The sequence below is a fragment of the Callospermophilus lateralis genome, chromosome 8, assembly GCF_048772815.1.
Source record: "Callospermophilus lateralis isolate mCalLat2 chromosome 8, mCalLat2.hap1, whole genome shotgun sequence".
Classification (NCBI taxonomy): Eukaryota; Metazoa; Chordata; class Mammalia; order Rodentia; family Sciuridae; genus Callospermophilus; species Callospermophilus lateralis.
The window spans coordinates 115,345,573-115,363,658 of record NC_135312.1 but is presented as its reverse complement, the minus strand read 5'-3'; the positions used below and the strand labels follow the sequence as shown (position 1 = coordinate 115,363,658).

The following is an 18,086-nucleotide window of genomic DNA, read 5'->3' as shown; positions in this document are numbered from 1 at the left end:
AAATAAAACTAGTGATTTTATATGGTTTCCAACAGTGCTAAGTAGAATGTTCTCAGGATGATCCAGAAACTTAAAGCAAGTGATCTGCTATTGAGTTGCAGATTAAATTTCTTCAAAAAATCTGGATCACAAATTATGTCATTTAATTTTTTAAAGGGATTGGATCAGAATCCATTATATATTGTTTTTTGGCGTATAGCATAATTGAATACCTGTAATACAACTTAATGAAAATAAAAATGAGGGGTTGAGGGAGTAACTCAGTGGTAGAGTGTGTGCTTAGCATGTGGAAGGCCCTGGGTCTGATCCCGAACATTCACATGCATGCGTAGTGAATGCAAACACATACACACATACACACACACACACACACACACACACACACAAAGTGAAGACATTATCAAAAGACTGCTTCAAAGAATGCTTTGAGAAAGGCAGTTAATTAAGGAGGTGCTGTGGGTTGAGTGACACTCTTTCCAACACAACTCCATATGTTGGAATCCTAACCCTCAGTACCTCAGAATGGGATCTTACTTGGAGACAGACTATTTACAGAGGTAATCTCACTAAAATGAAGTTACAATGAAATCCTCATCTAACATAACTGTTGTCCTTATAAAACAGGGTCAGAGACAAAGGGAGAATGCCATGGGAAGACTAGTAGGGGCTGCCACAAGCCAAGGACCTACTGGAAGCCAGCAGAGAAAATTGGAACAGATTTTTCCCCGTACCTCCATAGGAAGCTGTCTTATAGACACCTTCATCTCAGATTTTCAGTCCCAGAACTGAGAGGCAACACATTTCTGTTGTTTAAGCTACCCAGTGTATGGTACTTTGGTATGGAAGTCTAAGGAGATTAATGCAAGTACAGCTGCAGGGGAAGTTACTACTTTGGGGGAAGTTATGAGGATTTGCCTGTCAACTAAAAGCACTAACAGTCTGTATTAGAGCTTCAATCTTAGAGTAAATTATATAAAAAGCATTATTTGCTCAACTAACAGTATTGATATATGAGATGAGACAAAAACATTACATCAAATTTATGAAACGGCTAAGTAAACCAGAGTTACGTTAAAAAAATTCACTGTTCTTAGGAGATGCTAAAATACTTAGGGGTAAGAGGCTAAGAAGTATGGAACTTACCCTGAGCAGATTCAGTAAAAATATTCTGTGTATTAGGGGTGTGTGTATATACAGGGAGACTAATGAGAGGAAGACAGAGGGAGGGAGGAAGGGAGAAAACTCATAATAAAAGCAGCAGGGGTTGGGGGATGTTATTAATAGTGAATCTGGATAAACAATGTGTTATATTTGCAAGTTTTTATAAATTTGAAATTTTTATTAAATAAAATATATAAAAAAGAACTTATTTTAAAATAATGTCTATGGTTAATGTTTGAAATAAATTATTTTAGGAGGGTATAAGTATATAAGCAAAAAACTCAAAATATCAAATGAAAGAAAGAACAAAAGATAAAGAGAGAGAAGAAAAGGAATTCAGGAACTGATCTAACAGTTTGAGAGATAAATGTTCATATAAAATAAAAATTGGATACTATAGTCATGTCATTTAATTCAACATATTATTTAATGTTATAGAAATAATGAAAACTAAATTTACCTTTGCTTAAAAATAAGGATCAGAATATCTACCGAGTATAGAAAAGTATCCTAACACTTTTTGGAATAACTGTTAATGTTAAGTAAAAAGGCCTATCTTTTATATTTATACACAAAACTCATTGTTTCCTAGCATTGCAAGTACTATGATATCCATCCTAAAGTTTCTTCATCTTCTAATGATAATTCTAGAATATAGAGTGAAAGGAAACAGTTCAACCATCTTAAAAAATAATAATAAAAAAAGTCATGGTGGAAAAGCATGTGGCAATCCACTTCCTTTTTTCTTTTTCTTGGGGTGGGGAGAGTGGGGGAGGTCACTCTCTGGTTACTACATTCAAGGAAATTTGCCAGTATACACAAAATTCTTTGCTAGAAAAAAAATCTGTTGGATATATACCAGTTACCGGCAAATCAAACAGACATAAATACCACAGTAAGCAGTCATTTATTGGGTAACCCTGTGCAGAGCTGCATGAAAGCATCCAGAAAAGAACAAAACTCACAGAAGAGATGCTGCTTTTCAGAAATAGTGCTGCTGCAGGTGACATGGCCCGGGGCCAGCAACAAAGGCAAGGGAGGATTGGAAGCAACTTCTTTCTTCCCAGCCCCACAGAGTACTACCACTGAAAGCATTGGTGGCAACGAGGTACAAGCAAGGGTTCCTCTGTGAATTAAACTTCCAGTCTCATATTGTGAGCCCGCTGGTCTCACTTCTAGTCTCCAGCCATTAGCATTAGCTCCTGGCAGAAATGGTGACTTCCAGCTGGAATTGGCAGCACACTCCTGTGATAATTTACATGAAGATTAAAAATGAAAAAGCAAAGAGTGGACTTCCTAGTCCTCTCCTTTTTCATTGTAAAAAAGTATTTGTCCTTCTACCCTCTTCTTTTCTTACTTTTAACTTCTAAAGAACTTTACATGCTCTCATCAAGCACTGTTAACTACAAATGGGGTTTTGTTTATTTCCCTGAATGTCAGTATATGAAGGTATTTTGAGGATTTTTTAAAATGCTGAAATTATGAAAAACTGCACTTGAATAAGATCCGCCAGCTGTAAAATAACATTCCAAGTAATAATCTGGGAAGAATATCCAAATTCCAGTCATAGTCTTTGGAGTGAGTTTTTAATGAATGTGTTTTAAGACTATCATGTCCTGTTTAAAGAAAGGCTTAACCAAAGGGGGGCAGTCAATGTGGAGGCAAGGGAAGCCTAGAAAGTAAACGTGACAGTGTGTCTTCAATGGCCCTAGAAAACAGGGTGCACCACCACATAAATATGAATGTTCTGATTTACGTAGCAGACATTGCATGAGTGTACTAGAAACAGAAGCTTCAGGCTAACAAGTCCATTATGTTCCTCTGGAGTTTGTAGCCAGGCACAGGGCACACACATGTACTCCGAGCCACTCAGGAGACTAAGGCAGAAGGATGGTGTAAGCCTAGGAGTACAGGGCCAGCCTGGCAACATAGTGAGAACCTCCAACTCAAAAAAAAAAAAAAAAAAAAAAAGTCCTTGGAATTTACATGTCATTTCACAAGGGCAGAGAGCTTGTCTGTTTTATGGCCTTTATATCCCCAGAACCTAAGAGTGTAAACACTGAATAAACACTGCTTAATGAATTAAGATTATCCAACGCTCCCTTGTATTCTAAGTCAATGTTACTATAAAGTGATTTTTTGCTTACATTGGATCCCCACACAGTTTGGCTTAGAGAGAAACTGCGGGTGAGAAAGAAGAAATGATTCCTTAACAGTTAAATTCCTCATGCTAAATCATTTTGATGCCACTTCCAAGTTTGTTTTTTGCAAGATAATAAAAATATTCATCTACAAATTGGTACATGAAAATAATCAAGTTTTAGGTGTAAAAAAGTTGCCACTGTCAGACTGCTTTGCAATTTTTTTGGTTTTTACGGATTTTACACTTACACCTCTTATATTGAAAATGCTGAGTTTGAAGACATTAACACATTCATTCACTTGTTTGCCTAATCTATAATACACTGAATAGTTTCAAAAGACTATACCAAAATTACCTAGAAAATAAAATCAGGACAAGGTTAAAATTTCTTCTGGTTCTTATTAGAGAATGCCCTACAAGAAACACGGTCAAAACACTGCATTTTAAAGTTATTGAAGTAACTGTTCTCTGTGCAATTATGCCATCAACTTGACAAAGGTCATTTATTTCACTTTAGGAACTTAATTGTCCCCCTTTTAAATTCTATTTTAAATTTATATCAAAACATTTAATATATCAAATCTATTCAAAGCTATTAAAATTATATCAAAACTATAAAAGAAACAGATTCAACTGTGAATATGCCATTTGTGCTTTGGTCTTTGAACATTTTACATTTCCATCAGCAGTGTAGGAAAATGTCTCCTTTCCTACCGCCTCATCAAGAGTATTTAGGTAAATTTTTGAAATTTTGCCAGTCTAAAAGGTAAAGATGTGATTTTAGTATATTTTATATTTCCTTTATTATGAGTGAAGTTGTATTTTTTTCTATACTTAAAGAATGGTGACATTTATTTTCAGTGAATTAGTGAACTGTTGCCCCTATTTCTGTTAGATTGTTGGGTTTATTTATTTACAAATTTTAGGAGTTCTTCATAAATAAAATATACTATATGAATGTTCTGATTTACGTAAATTTTTCCTAAATTTTAAATTCTAAATATTTTTAAATTGGTTTGTCATTTATCTTTTGACTTTCCTTTTGATACGTTTTCCCAAGTTACTTATTCATATGTAATCTAAAAGATCAGTCCTTTCTTCAATGACTTTTAGATTTTGAATAATAGTTGGGAAAGCTTTTCTACTCCCAGATTATACAAAAAGTCACTAAAGGTGGTGTTCTAGCATTTGTTGAACTTTTTCACATTTAGGTATTTAATCACTTGGTTGCTAGTATGAGAAACAGACCTAAGGCTACTTTTTCTATATGGCTAACCAATACTTTTTATTATAAGTCCATCTTTTTCTTTACTGTTTTGAATGTAGGGTGGATTTTTATCTATATTTTCCCTGAGCAAGACTTTATTCACTAGGATAGTATAAGGATAGGTATTCAATAAATATTTGTTGAATAAGTGAATTAATGTACTTCAGGAAATTCTGATGCAAATTGTTTTCTGTGAACCACATTGCTGTGAAGGATATAGTTTACACTGGAAACCAGGATTCTGTACATACAAAGCAAGCACAGAGGTCTACTGGGTAAGGAGAATAACAGTCAATAATTCACATGGATACAAAATCAGATTGAGAATGGATTGGTGGAAAGGCCATAGGATACAGGGGCATTTCTCAAAGATTTCAAGGAAGATGAGTCTTTTGAGAAAGGCTGTTTCAGGTTTTTGAATTATTTTGTTGTTTTTTTTTTGAGGGAGCAGTAGTAGGAAGGATAAAGTTATGAGTGTTAGGATATCATTTTGTTAAAAGAGGAGTAGACTTATACTGCAATGAGAAGGAATAAATGCGGCAGGCACTGTTGTGCTTAAGAAAAGCATGTGGAGTAACTCTGGCTAGAAGCAAGAAGCACAGCCATGATGGTTACTGCATCAGCAAGAGGAAGAAAGCTGGAATCCCCCACACTTCTGGTGCCATCATTGAGGTTGGAAACTATGGGGAGAGCAATCGTTATCATACAGCCCTTTCAATTATATAGATGAAATATACATGGATATAATGAATATAATAGAATTTTATGTTTTTCTTTTCAAATTTTAAAAATGTTTTCATTGGGGTTGTGTATGGAGCTCAGTGATAAAATGCTTGCCTAACACTGCAAAAAAAAAAAAAAGGTTTTGTTACTATTTAATGTCGATATTTTAAGGAATATTAAGTGATAATATGGTAGGAATATGTAGAAATTACTCCAGAATTAACAATGGATTTGAATATTTTTTAATCATGAATAAAAAGGGAGATCAATGGCATAGAGGAAGAGGACTGTGGAGAGAGAAGGAGGAACAGGAAAAGGGAGGAACTGAGACAGGACTGGCCAAATTATGCTATGTACATATAAATATGCCAAAGTAAATTCCACCTTTAGGTATACCTATAAAGCACCAATTAAAAAAATAAATAGAATGTAAACCAGAAGAATAGAGGAAGAGGAACAGGGAGAAGGATAAGTGGGAGAAAAAGAGGACACACTAGGAACTGAAATGGAGCAAATTACATTCCATGCATGTATGAATATGTCAAAATGAACTCTGCTATTATGTATAACCGTAATGCATTAATAAAAATAAAAAAAAACATTTCATTTCACTTATACAGTGCACAATAATGTGTCACTAAACAAAATATGGTTTATATCTCATTTATTCAAAGTTCAGATTTCAAGTGTTCAGAGAACCCAGAATAAAACCAAATTCAAAGCAACCAAAGGTTAGGAGGAAAACAAGTACTACGTTTATGAACTTCAATGGTGAGGCAGGGCCATTTCTCAGGCTTGTAAACTTGCCATTTACGTACTAAGTAAAATGACAGATCAAGAGAAGGTGGAAACCCCAGACAGAGAAAAGTGACAGCTTACACAGAAGCTGACTCTGAATACTGACAAAAAGCTAAAAGTAAGCAGAGGAACGTGGGTCATTTTAGCTGAAGAACAAAAAATCCTATGCATCTCGGTAACTTTTCAAGGCACCATAGGAAACACATGAATGAACATACAACTATGAGTGTCCAGAAATTGAGTGTCAGAATGTAAGCTGAGAATTCTCCATGCAATACATTTCATAAAAAGACTCATTTAAAGGGAAATGGTGAGCCAGGGGTGGTGGGCACACTTGTAAGCCCAGAAACGTAGCCTATGGAACTTTCAATATATGAGGAGTATCCTGTAATTTATGGGGTAGATGATACTGAATGTCTGAGGCACTCTTCTATTCATTTTAGAATATTCCCATAGAAGTAAAAGTAGTAAACAAAGTTAACAGGTATTTTTCCTCCTTTCTTCTCTTAAATTCTTTTTTTTTGCGGGGTGGTGCTGGGGATTGAACCCAGGGCCTGGTGCATGCAAGGCAAGTACTCTATCAATTGAGCTATATCCCCAGCCCTCTTCTCTTAAATTCTTTAGTAATTTTATATGTAATATTATATAAAGCAGTACATATAAAACTACAGTGAGTACATAGATGTAATATGTACGAATAACAATACAAAGTTAGGGGAGGGGTGGAGCTGAATCAGAGCAAAGTCACTATATTTTACTGGAACTAAGTTAATATTAATCCAAAGTAGACTGTGATAATTTAGGATTCATATTGTAGTCCTAGGAGCCATCACGAAGAAAACAGTTAAAAAAAGTTTTAAGTAAAATAATTTATAGACCAGAAATATACACTTAATACAAAAGAAGGAGGAATAAACAGAAAGACTCAATACTAAAAAAATAACTAGCAAAATGGAACACGTGAATCTGACCATATCAATGGTAGCATTAAATGTGGATGGAGTAAACATTTCATCAAATAGCAGAGAATATCAGTCTGGATACATAACATGATCTAACAATATGCTGTTTGCAAAAGACACACTTCAGTTGTAAAGTGAAAATACACTGAAAATAAAAGAATGGAGCAAAGAATACGATTCAAACAGTAACCATAAAGACAACAAGAGTGGCTTCATAACATCTGGCAACACAGACAATGAAATCAACAGGAAAAAAAGGAAACAATTTATGACAAAAAATTTATTCACTAGAAAAACAGGTCAATTATGAGCATATATTCACTATGGTTGGTTGAAAAATGACACCCTCCAAAATCAGGAAGTCATCAGGTTATAATACCTGGAACCTGTAAATGTGACCTTAAATGGGAAAGGGGACTTTGCAATGTGTTGAGCTGTGGATCTTAAGATTGTAAGATTCTCCTGGATAATCAGGAAGGACCCTAAATGTAATCACAAGTATCCTTATAAGATGGGAGCTGGCAGGAGGGGGAGATATAGATTTGACTAGAAAGAAGAGAGTGTGAAGTTAGAAGCAGGTATTTGCTAGAGGGAATATGACACTGATTACAGATTTCTAGCCTCTGGAACAATGATGAATAAATTTTTGTTGTTGTAAGCCACCGAATATTAGTGGTCATTTGTTACAAAAACCACAGGGAACAAATACCCACACTTAATATGGAGCCCCAAATTATATAAAACAAAAAATGACATAATTGACAATACTTGGAGACTCCAATATCCCATTAGCAAAAATGGATGAAATTAAACAGAAAATTGGCAAAGATATAGAAGTTCCTAAACACAATAAACCAACCTGATTAACTGACATTCATAAAAGAGTCAATAATATCAGTGTACCCATTCTTTTTAAGAGCATATGGAGAATTTTCCAATTTAAACCATATGTTAGGTCATATAACATGTCTCAGGACATTTTAAACAACCAAAACTCATACAGGGTAGATTCTCAATCACAATGAAATTGAAAATAGAAATAAAAAACAAGGAAATTTGGAAAATTCCCAAATATCTGGAAACTAAGCAAAATATAACTAAATAATGATTCGTCAAAAAACAAAATCACAAAAAATAACAGAAAACATTCTAATGTGAATGAAAGCCAACAAACAATATTCAAATAAAAATATTAGATAAAATAATAATAAAGCATATTATGAACAATTTCATATTAGTAAACTAGACAACTTAGACTATACAAACAAATTCTAAAAGAGACACAAATTACTAAAACTGATTCAAGAAAAAGAGAAAATCTGGCCAGGCATGGTGGCACTCGCTTGTCAGTCCAGCAGCTCTGGAGTCTGAGGCAGGAGGATAGAAAGTTCAAAGCCAGCCTCAGCAAAATCGAGGCGCTAAGCAATTCAGTGAGACCCTGTCTCTAAATAAAATATAAAAAAGGGCTGGGGATGTGGCTCAGTGGTTTAGGGCTTGTGAGTTCAATCTCTGGTGAAGAAGAAGAAGGAAAAAGAAAGAAGGAGAAAGAAAGAAGGAGAAAGAAGAAGAAGGAGGAGGAGGAGGAGGAGAAGGAAGAAGGAAGAAGAAGAAGGAAGAAAGAAAAAAGGAGAAGGAGGAGGAGGAGGAGGGAGGAGGAGGAAGAAGGAAGAAGAAGAGGAGGAGGAGAAAGAAGAAGAGGAGGAGGGGGAGGGGAGGAGAAGAAGGAGGGGGAGGGGGAGGAGGAGGAGGGAAAATCTGAATAGATATACAATAATTAAAGAAATTGAATTGGTAGGGCTGGGGATGTGGATCAAGCAGTAGCTAGTTTGCCTGGCATGCGCAGGGCGCTGGGTTCGATCCTCAGCACCACATAAAAATTAAAAAAAAGATGTTGTGTCCACCAAAAACTGAAAAATAAATATTAAAAATTCTCTCTCTTCTCTCTTTTCTCTCTCTCTCTTTCTCTCTTCTCTTTCTCTCTTCTCTCTCTTTAAAAGAAAGAAAGAAAGGAAGGAAGGAAGGAAGGAAGGAAGGAAGGAAGGAAGGAAGGAAGGAAGAAAGAGAGAAAGAAAGAAAGAAAGTAAGAAAGAAAGAAAGAAAGAAAGAAAGAAAGAAAGAAATTGAATTGGTAAACTGAGGTCTTCTCACAAAGAAAAGTCCATGCCCAAAGGGTGTTGATGATAAATTCCACCAAATATTAAGAATAATTCTCTCAGAAAGAAGAGGAAGAGGAAACATTGATCTCATCCTCTGAAACCAGTTTTACTCTGACAATAAAGTCAAAGACATCACAAGAAAAGAACAATACATACCAAGATACCTCATGAATACAGATGCAAAAATCCTCAAAGTAACAATTCTTCAGGAAAATAGCAACAACAAAAAAATCTAGAACGTATCAACATAATTACACCATCCAAGTGTGATATGCTCAAGGAATGCAAGCTTGGTTTAACATCCAAAACCAGTCAAAGGTTGAATTGCGTCCCCCATAAAATTCATATTTTTAGGTCCTTAATCCAATATAACTGGGGTGCTTATAAAAAGAGAATTTGGGCACACAGACTAACATGCATAGAGGCAAGATGATGTAAGACAACACAAGGAGAACATAGCCAAGAGATTCTGGAACAGATCCTTCCCTCACAGCCTCCAGAAGGAACCAACCCTGCTGAACCTTGATTTTGGAATTGCAGCCTCCAAAACTATAAGATAGTAAATTTCTACTGCTATAGCAGCCCTAGAAAATTACTAACTATCTCAGTACAATTTGAAAAGTCCTTCCTTTCCCCTCACATGGGTAATACCAGCTCTATAATAGATGAAGTTACTTTATATGTCCTGGTCAATTTGTAGATTTTTAAAATTCACTTCCCTTAGTCTGTTACTTCTAAATTGTCCTAATTATTATAGCATTACAATAATTCTTGATATCTGATAAAGTAAGTCCCTCTGAAACCTGTTCTTGTTCTTAGGATTTTGGCTCTGTTGGCCCTCTGCTTCAGAATCAGTTTGTCATGTTCTGTCAAAACAAAACATACCTGATGATACTTGGATTTGTTTTTATGTTGAATTTATAAATATCTTTAGGGAGAATTAACAATCTATCAATATGTTACATCTTTTTTTCCACTTATTTAGGCGTCCTCCTGTTTTAAACTAAACATCGCACAGCAAATTAAACGTCAGGACCAAACAATAGTCATTTTCAATGTTTTTCAAACTGCATACACTTCTGCCCACATTGCCCAGGGATTCAGACCTGACTACTGCACTGGGGGAGGGAAAGGGGACAGAAGGGTGAGAGCCCTGGTTGAGAAATTCGGTTACCCACTGCAGCATCACGGGCTATCTACATTCTTTATATCATCATTAATGTGGAAAATGGAAAGGAAACTAGAAAAGGAACAATATGAAAAAAAAAAAGCATGTTAACTTCTGGCAATTCAAGACTAAGAAAGAGAAAATGTGTTGCCTGGAAGAAAGGTTTTTAAATGCCATTTACCCACACTTTTTCATTAGGGATACATGATTCTTAGTCTCAATTGTGGTATTATCACTTGAGAATTGTGCACTTCTATTCAAAAGTAAAAGTTATAAAAGACTGACCTAATTCATTCCAAGACATAATATCTATGAAGGTTTAAGCTGAATAGATTTAATTTTAACAATCGATAGGAAAAATAATACCATAATACTATAAAAAGATCACATCCATTTTAATTTGTCCATATATCCTCTGATGATAATGGAAAGGAGATAACATACTCATTTTATTTTACTTTACTTTCTCCATCAAGTGACTGTGTCACCATAATGCAAGAGAGAAGACAAAAGCTACAGAAGATACAGGAAAGTAATGTGATTCTAAGTGGTAACCTGGGGAAGATCACTCCCTTCCTGGGTTCCTGCTACCCCCCAGCAGTGAGAAGCTCTCTATTTCAACAGGCATCTAAAAGGAGGTAATATCCAAAGAGTAGCCATATCACCCATTTTATTCTCTGAGTCTAATAGTACTGAGTCATGGATAGGTGCACAGTAAATGAATGAATTAGTGTTGTTATAATTTGAATAAATTATGTATATTTTGACTAAAACAAAATGCTCCATTTTGAAAACTTTAGCAATAGTCCTATTGCTCAGTGTGATTTTTTTGGTCTCTTACTTAAAACTTCAGGGTTATAAGAGGCAATTTAATACAAGTCCATAACACTGACATTATATCATCAGAGATAACTGATGAGCATTCTGAACTCATACATGTTTATATTACTTTAAAGTATTAAAGTCTGTTTCTTATTTATATTTCTAAAATAGTATTTGGAATAAAGATGTCTCCCCACTCCCATTCAGACAACACAGATCAATCTCAGGAATATAATTAAAACTGCCTTGATTTTACTCGGACTTCAACTGTTCAGAACAAAGAGAATATATTTATTTGTTTGAAAGACTAATCAAACTTAGGTAAGTTTTCCTTCTAAAATACGTAAGATTGTATTTTCTGTTCATGGGTCCATCACTTAGCCAATTTGTCAATGCTACATTTAGAACTTCATTTACAGAAAGCTCTGGGGATGAAAACGGTTAGGTAAGATGGTAGTTATGTACCTCTAATACAAATTGAAAATGTAACACTACTAGTTCATCCACAGAATCATGCTCCTAAAAATGTCCTATCACCTTGAATTAATATTTAGGCAACCAAACACTTTTAAAAGATATGCTGAGTATCTTAAATTAAGTGTGTCAGTTAATTAATTCTGTGCTTCCCTTCTACCAGCCAAGTGTTGTGCAATCTGTTATTATTCACTGTCCTATAGATCATCTGTTCTTAGTGCTGGTTTGTTCCAGGAAGAGAGACAGCTGCAACACTATATCCCTGTTCAACCTGAGGACCATCTGACTTTAATTGTAACACACAGCTTGATGTGGCTCTGGCTATGAGAAGCCAAAGTATCGTCTGTAATAATCTGGAAAAGCAGAAACCTGCCAACAGAGGGCTGAAAACAGGGACTTGTGCTGTCTGGCTGCCTGACGGGCTGCAGGAAATATGATTAATGAGTAAGGTATAATGATATCAGGAACCCGATTAGCACCACAAAAAGGTCACAGATCAAAGTAGTATGCATTTCATGAGCTACAATCATTGCATAAAATCTGTGGAACTGAAGAGGGAAAGCAAAAAGAGGAGGGAGATAAAACCTTTATGTGATAACATGCTAACAGATACATAAAAAAACAATTTAGTCACTGATAGAAAGTTAATAGGAAATTATAAAATGCATCAATATGAACTGTACTGTGGGAAAGCTTTGTTCATCATAAGTGAATAACAAATATTTTTGAATGATTAAATTCTTTCATGAAGACACACATATATAAAATTGATACCTTTCCTAATTATGAATGCAAATGATCAGAGATATAAATATACAATTCCAAACTACAAATGCATTTGATTTGCAGTGAATTTAATCAGTTCTGTTTCAGAATGCAAGGTAATTTGGAACCTAAATTATAAAGGCATCTATGAAACTTTCTGGAATAAAAATCTCTGGCAAAATTAGATAAGTAAACAATAATGAGTGACAATAAACAGGTAGTTCATTTCATAGAATACTATTTTGTATAAAACTCATGTCTGAGTTTAGAGCATGGGTAGCCAAAACCCAAATCTGATTGGAAAATAATTGGGTAAGCTGCAGTTGTTTCCTTGATGCCTCGAGAAACCTGTTTCAAAGAGACCTAGTTTTTCCGAGTTGAGGGCAGTGGAGAAGAGCTGGGTGATACTGTCAGGAAAGTGGCTTACCTCAATTTACACAATTAAATTTTAATTGTCAAAAGGTTGATGAAAAATTTTAAATGTAACTCATTCAAATGTTTCTGCTTTTCAGATTTTTTTAAGTGAAGCAAACACACCACCAAATCTTGTTGTACTTTTTATAATACTAATCATGGTAATGATTAATAGAGTTAGTTCTCTTAAGACTTAAACTTTCATTTTATTTAATTTTTTTAGATGTGCTGGGGATCAAAACCAGGGCTTCATGCATGTTATGCTAGCTTCCAATCACTGAGCTACATCCCCAGTCTGAGACCTAGAATTTTAAACTGTATTTTAATAATAAGACAATCAGTATGTTTTTTTAAAATATTCTTAAGAATGGGGAGGATACTTTCTTTTTTCATACATTATTATGTAAACATTATTTTATGTCTAATATATATATTTTTGCCATGCTAGGGACTGAACCCAGGGCTACATAAATATTAGGTTAGTGCTCTACCACTGAGCTACATCTCTGGTCCCCTAAGACTTTTTTTTTTTTTTAATGCTGATTCAAAAGATACCATTAAAAAATGAAAAGATAAGCCATAAACTAGTAGAAAAATATTTGCAAAACCTATTTTGGATATAGGACTATGATGGAGAACATATAAAGATCTCTTATAATTTAATAATAAAAGGGAACAGTCCAATTTAAAAACAGGCAAGATATCTGAACAGATAATTTACCAAAGAACATATATGACTCGCAAATAAGCCTATAAAAAAAGACCAATATTATTAGTCGTTAGAGTTGTATAAATAAAGTAACAATGAGATAGCTATTAGAATGACTAAAATAAATAAGGCTAACAATACAAAGCCTTGGGAAGGACTTTGGAAAACCTAGACCTTCGTACATTGCTGGTGGGAATACAAAATCGTATATAAAGTGAACATATTCTTATCATGTAACCTAGGAATTTCACTCCACCAGAAATAAAAACAGATACTGATGCTAAGATTTATATGTAAACACTCACAATACCCCACACACTGAGAAAAAAAAAAAAAGTCCATTAACGGTAAAAAGAGAAACAAAATGTGATATGAGGTTCAAAATGTGGTACAATGGAGTACCATGCAGCAATAGAAGGAAAGGAACTGCTGCTTTATGAACTAAGGTGGATGAATCTCAAAAACACTGTGATAAGAGAAACAAGCCAGGTATAAAAGGGCATGTTGTGTGATGCAATTAATATAAAATTCCTAGAAAAGCAAAGCAAAACTATAGAGAAAATCAATGGTTACCTGAGCTAGGAGTGGGAGCAGAGGCTGACTACAAAGTAGCACAACAAAACTTGTGGTCTGAGTGTTCTAAAGCTGGATAGTAGTGATGGATACACAACTGCAGGAATGTATTAAATTGGAATAAATAATACTTTTTAAAAGTTGAGTTTTATGGCATGAAAATTATATCTCAATAAATCTATTTTACCATATATGTATGTCAAAAAATACTCTACTGTCATATATATCTAAAAATAACAACAATAAATCTATTTTAAAAGAACAACCACTAGGGGCTGGGGCTATAGTTCAGTGGCAGAGTGATGCCTAGCACATGTGAGGCACGGGGTTGGATCCTCAGCACCACCTAAAAATGATCAAATACAATAAAGGCATGCTGCCTATCTATAACTACAATTTTTTTTTCTAAAGAGAGAACAACTACTAAAAGAAAAAAAGGTCATAATATAAATACATCTTCTTTTCACTTGTGTATGCCTCTGGGAGAGGCACACAACCATAGGCAACTATCACATTTAAAAGTTTGGTATATCCTATATCTTTCAGAGTTAAATGCTGTCTTGGGTTCTCAATTAATTATAATAACTTAGAATCTTCCAAAAAGTTTATGATAAAAGGAAAACGCTATGTGCCTCATAATAGGATAAACAGATACTATCCAACCAATATCAAAAAACATCTTACTGGTGTATACACAATAATATTATGTACTATTTTATGAGCATCTACTATATATCATAGAATATTCTAGGTAAATACAAAATTACGAATTTACATACAAAATTATAATCTTATAATTTTGAAATTACAAATGAGGAAATTATGGCTCAGAGGTGAAACTGCCCAGGGTACCATAATAAAAAATATGATTCATAACTGGGAAATCCGGCCTAACTACAAAGCCTATTTTCTTTCCACACCCCCCTGCATTGCTTCCAATATGTATAAAATGTGAAATTTCAATAATAATGGGATTATAATTAAGATATGGAAGGTAAAAATGAAACTGTTGGTATAAAAGGTAAGGAATGCCACCTAGAAAGCCAAAATACAATAATTTCTTTGCTTGATTATAAATTAAAAGTCATCATACTTCCTCATAAACAATACAGAATCCATATAACACAGGAAATTAAAAAGGACACTAAAGAGGTATAACCACACTGAGTACAATGCTTTTAAGTTTTTAAGTTTCAATATTCTAAGTATAATGTGAAGATTTCCTTCAACACGTAGATACAGAATATAATTTGAAAATGTTGTTTCTGTCACCAAAATGTTCAATAGCCTTCCAACTGGCACACAAAATTTCGTGGCTTTCTTGGTAAGAGAAATCCATATTTGAAAAAGCCAATAATTCTAGTTTCACTTATAACTTTAAACTGTCATATGTAAATGAAAGTAACCTAATTCTGCATAAAGGAATTAAAATACCACCCTACCTTTCAATCCAACAAAATTTTATAAATGTAAATGGCGGTTAGTGAACCTTTATGCCATTTTCAGTTATCCCTATCAACTACAGCTTTGTACAGAAAAGCAAAGGTTAATGATTATTCACCAACACCTGAGAGATGCTTTGAGAATAGGCTCATGACAGAGTAGATGATTACTATCTTACCAATCTGTTTATGCGAACAAACTCTTCTGAGGTTTTGGCCCAAGGCGGAAGTTCGACATCAGACACTACTGTCCCATCATCCATCACTCCAAGATTATAATTATTGAAGTTGACAAACATCTCAGGGAGATAATAAAATTCAGGAATCAACTCCTATATAAAAAAAGACAATGTTATAAAATGTAGGATACTGACTAGATATTCATTTACTATTGTGCAGAAGAACAAAATAAATATAGAATGTTTTTTTTCTTTTCATACAGACAGATCCTATTCAAGCAAATTTGAATAACATCTTCCTAGTCTATATCCATGTTATATGGCTTATAAACTCAAAAATTCTTAAATCCAATATATGAGTAATAACTGAAGTTTTATAAGATATAAAGAGAGATTACTATGCTATAACATCAACCTAAACCAGGTTTTTAATAAAATACATAGAATTTTTGCCAGAAAATGCTACTACCTAAGTCTCCTCATCTACCAAAAAGATAATTTATTACATTTTTACTATGCTTTAAGTATACTTTCTTCAAATTTCAAAACATTCAAATTTAGTTTTAAAAAACTGTGATAAAAAATGAAAATTTATAATTAGTCTAGAAAACCACCTACATAAAAAGTGAATAAACAAATTTGAGACTTTAATAATGACATTTTAAATACACTTTAATAAGCAGAAAAATGCAGCTGGTTAGTCTTTTGTGTGCAATAAGCCTACATATAACTATTTCAGAGGCCCCATAGATCAGACTTGAAATCCAGTCTTGACATGGGTCAGTGGCTCAGTGGTCTTTCAGATACCCCCTCAGGGCCAGCTATGGCAGGCCTGGCTTTCCAAATAGTTGAGTAAAATAGGGAGGTCATCAGATTTTGGACAAGGTCAGTATGAACTTGCCAGAGCAGAGAAAAAAGATCCAGCAGGAATTAAGCTATTATCACTTCCATCATCCACGTGAAATGTTGCTGGGCTTTGAATTGTACATCTTTTGTTTACAATTACAATAATCAACTAAGCAGAGCAAAAATGAGCTTGTCCTCCAAATGTCTGACATCCACATGATGATTAGATTTGAAAAACATTTAAACTGGATTTTAAAAAATGAAAAATCTTGTTAAAAGCTTAACCATAAATGAAATTAGACAGTGCTCACAGAAAACCTTTAAGATTCTCATCTTTGAAAACAATGACTCAAAGTCTAATTGGCAAAAGGGAAAAATACTTTTATGTTGTTTTATGCGGCAAAAAGCCATCACCAATTTGTAAAAGCTAACATTTACTGCATGGTATGAGTCAGGTGATAATATGAACTCTTAACAAACCCTTCCACATTTATCCTCACAATGACTTTGCAAACCAAGGTACATCTCCACTCTAAAAATGAACTAATGCTCAAAAAACTAAGGTTCAAAAACTTACACAAGGTTGCATAATATATTGTAATTTTAGAACCTGGGTCAAGACTTCTCTAACTCTAAAGTCTCTGTACTTAATCATCAAATAAGCTTGGTTTCTACTTGTATAGTACATATAACATTTAACATTTATATATAATATATATACATATGTATTTTAGTTGTCAATGGATCTTTATTTTATTTATTTATGTGTGGTGCCTCACACATGGTTGGCAAGCCCTCTACTACTGATCTACAACCCCAGCCAGAGCATTTAACATTTTAAAAGGAGTTGTTAACATATATTCCAAGTGATTTAAAAAAAAAAAAAAACCTGAATGTAAACTTTAGTTTTTTCATGCAAAGGAAATAATTGGCTATTCTGAAAATAAGCCCATTACATATAATGTATATATAGTAATTATTTTATGAATAAAGTACAAAAAGGAATTTTTTAAAATATGCAGTAATTATTATTTACCCTAATGAGAAGAAGATATTTTATAACTTTCTACTCTTAATTTGCTAATAAATTCAACAAATTTCAAATTTTGAGGGATTTTACAAAAATAACTTATTTTCACCCCATCATACTTGTGCTATTAAAGAGGAATGTTACTACTCAGATCTTATTCTACAATGAAAAATAAGAAATAGACTTTCCATGTTTATTCAAAATCAAAAGCAGCATTTGTTCTAATTAAATACTTATTCTTTCAATTTCAATAACACCTCCACCCTCTCCTGATCAGAAAATGAGGTCATTCTTTTGTCTGGTGTATCCACCATGCTCCTGTGAAATAATCCTCTTGAGATTTAAAACAACAATTACAATAGCTAAATTTTAGGTGCTAGTTTTTCCCAAGTTTTAAAACCAGGAGGTTAGTTTTTTCAACTGAAAATCAAGGACATACAGTAAATGTATCAAA

General features: G+C 33.8%; 1 protein-coding gene across 6 annotated transcripts in view; it reads right to left on the bottom strand.

Annotated features, from left to right (window-relative positions):
- The window catches only part of Lrba (LPS responsive beige-like anchor protein), a 719,595-nt gene that overhangs the window by 121,271 nt on the left and 580,238 nt on the right, over positions 1–18,086 (bottom strand). For all 6 annotated transcript variants that reach the window (XM_076865289.2, XM_076865291.2, XM_076865292.2 and 3 more), the window contains exon 47: positions 15,757–15,909. In XM_076865289.2, coding sequence (XP_076721404.2) covers positions 15,757–15,909 — 153 coding nt within the window. The remainder of the gene's footprint in view (positions 1–15,756; positions 15,910–18,086) is intronic.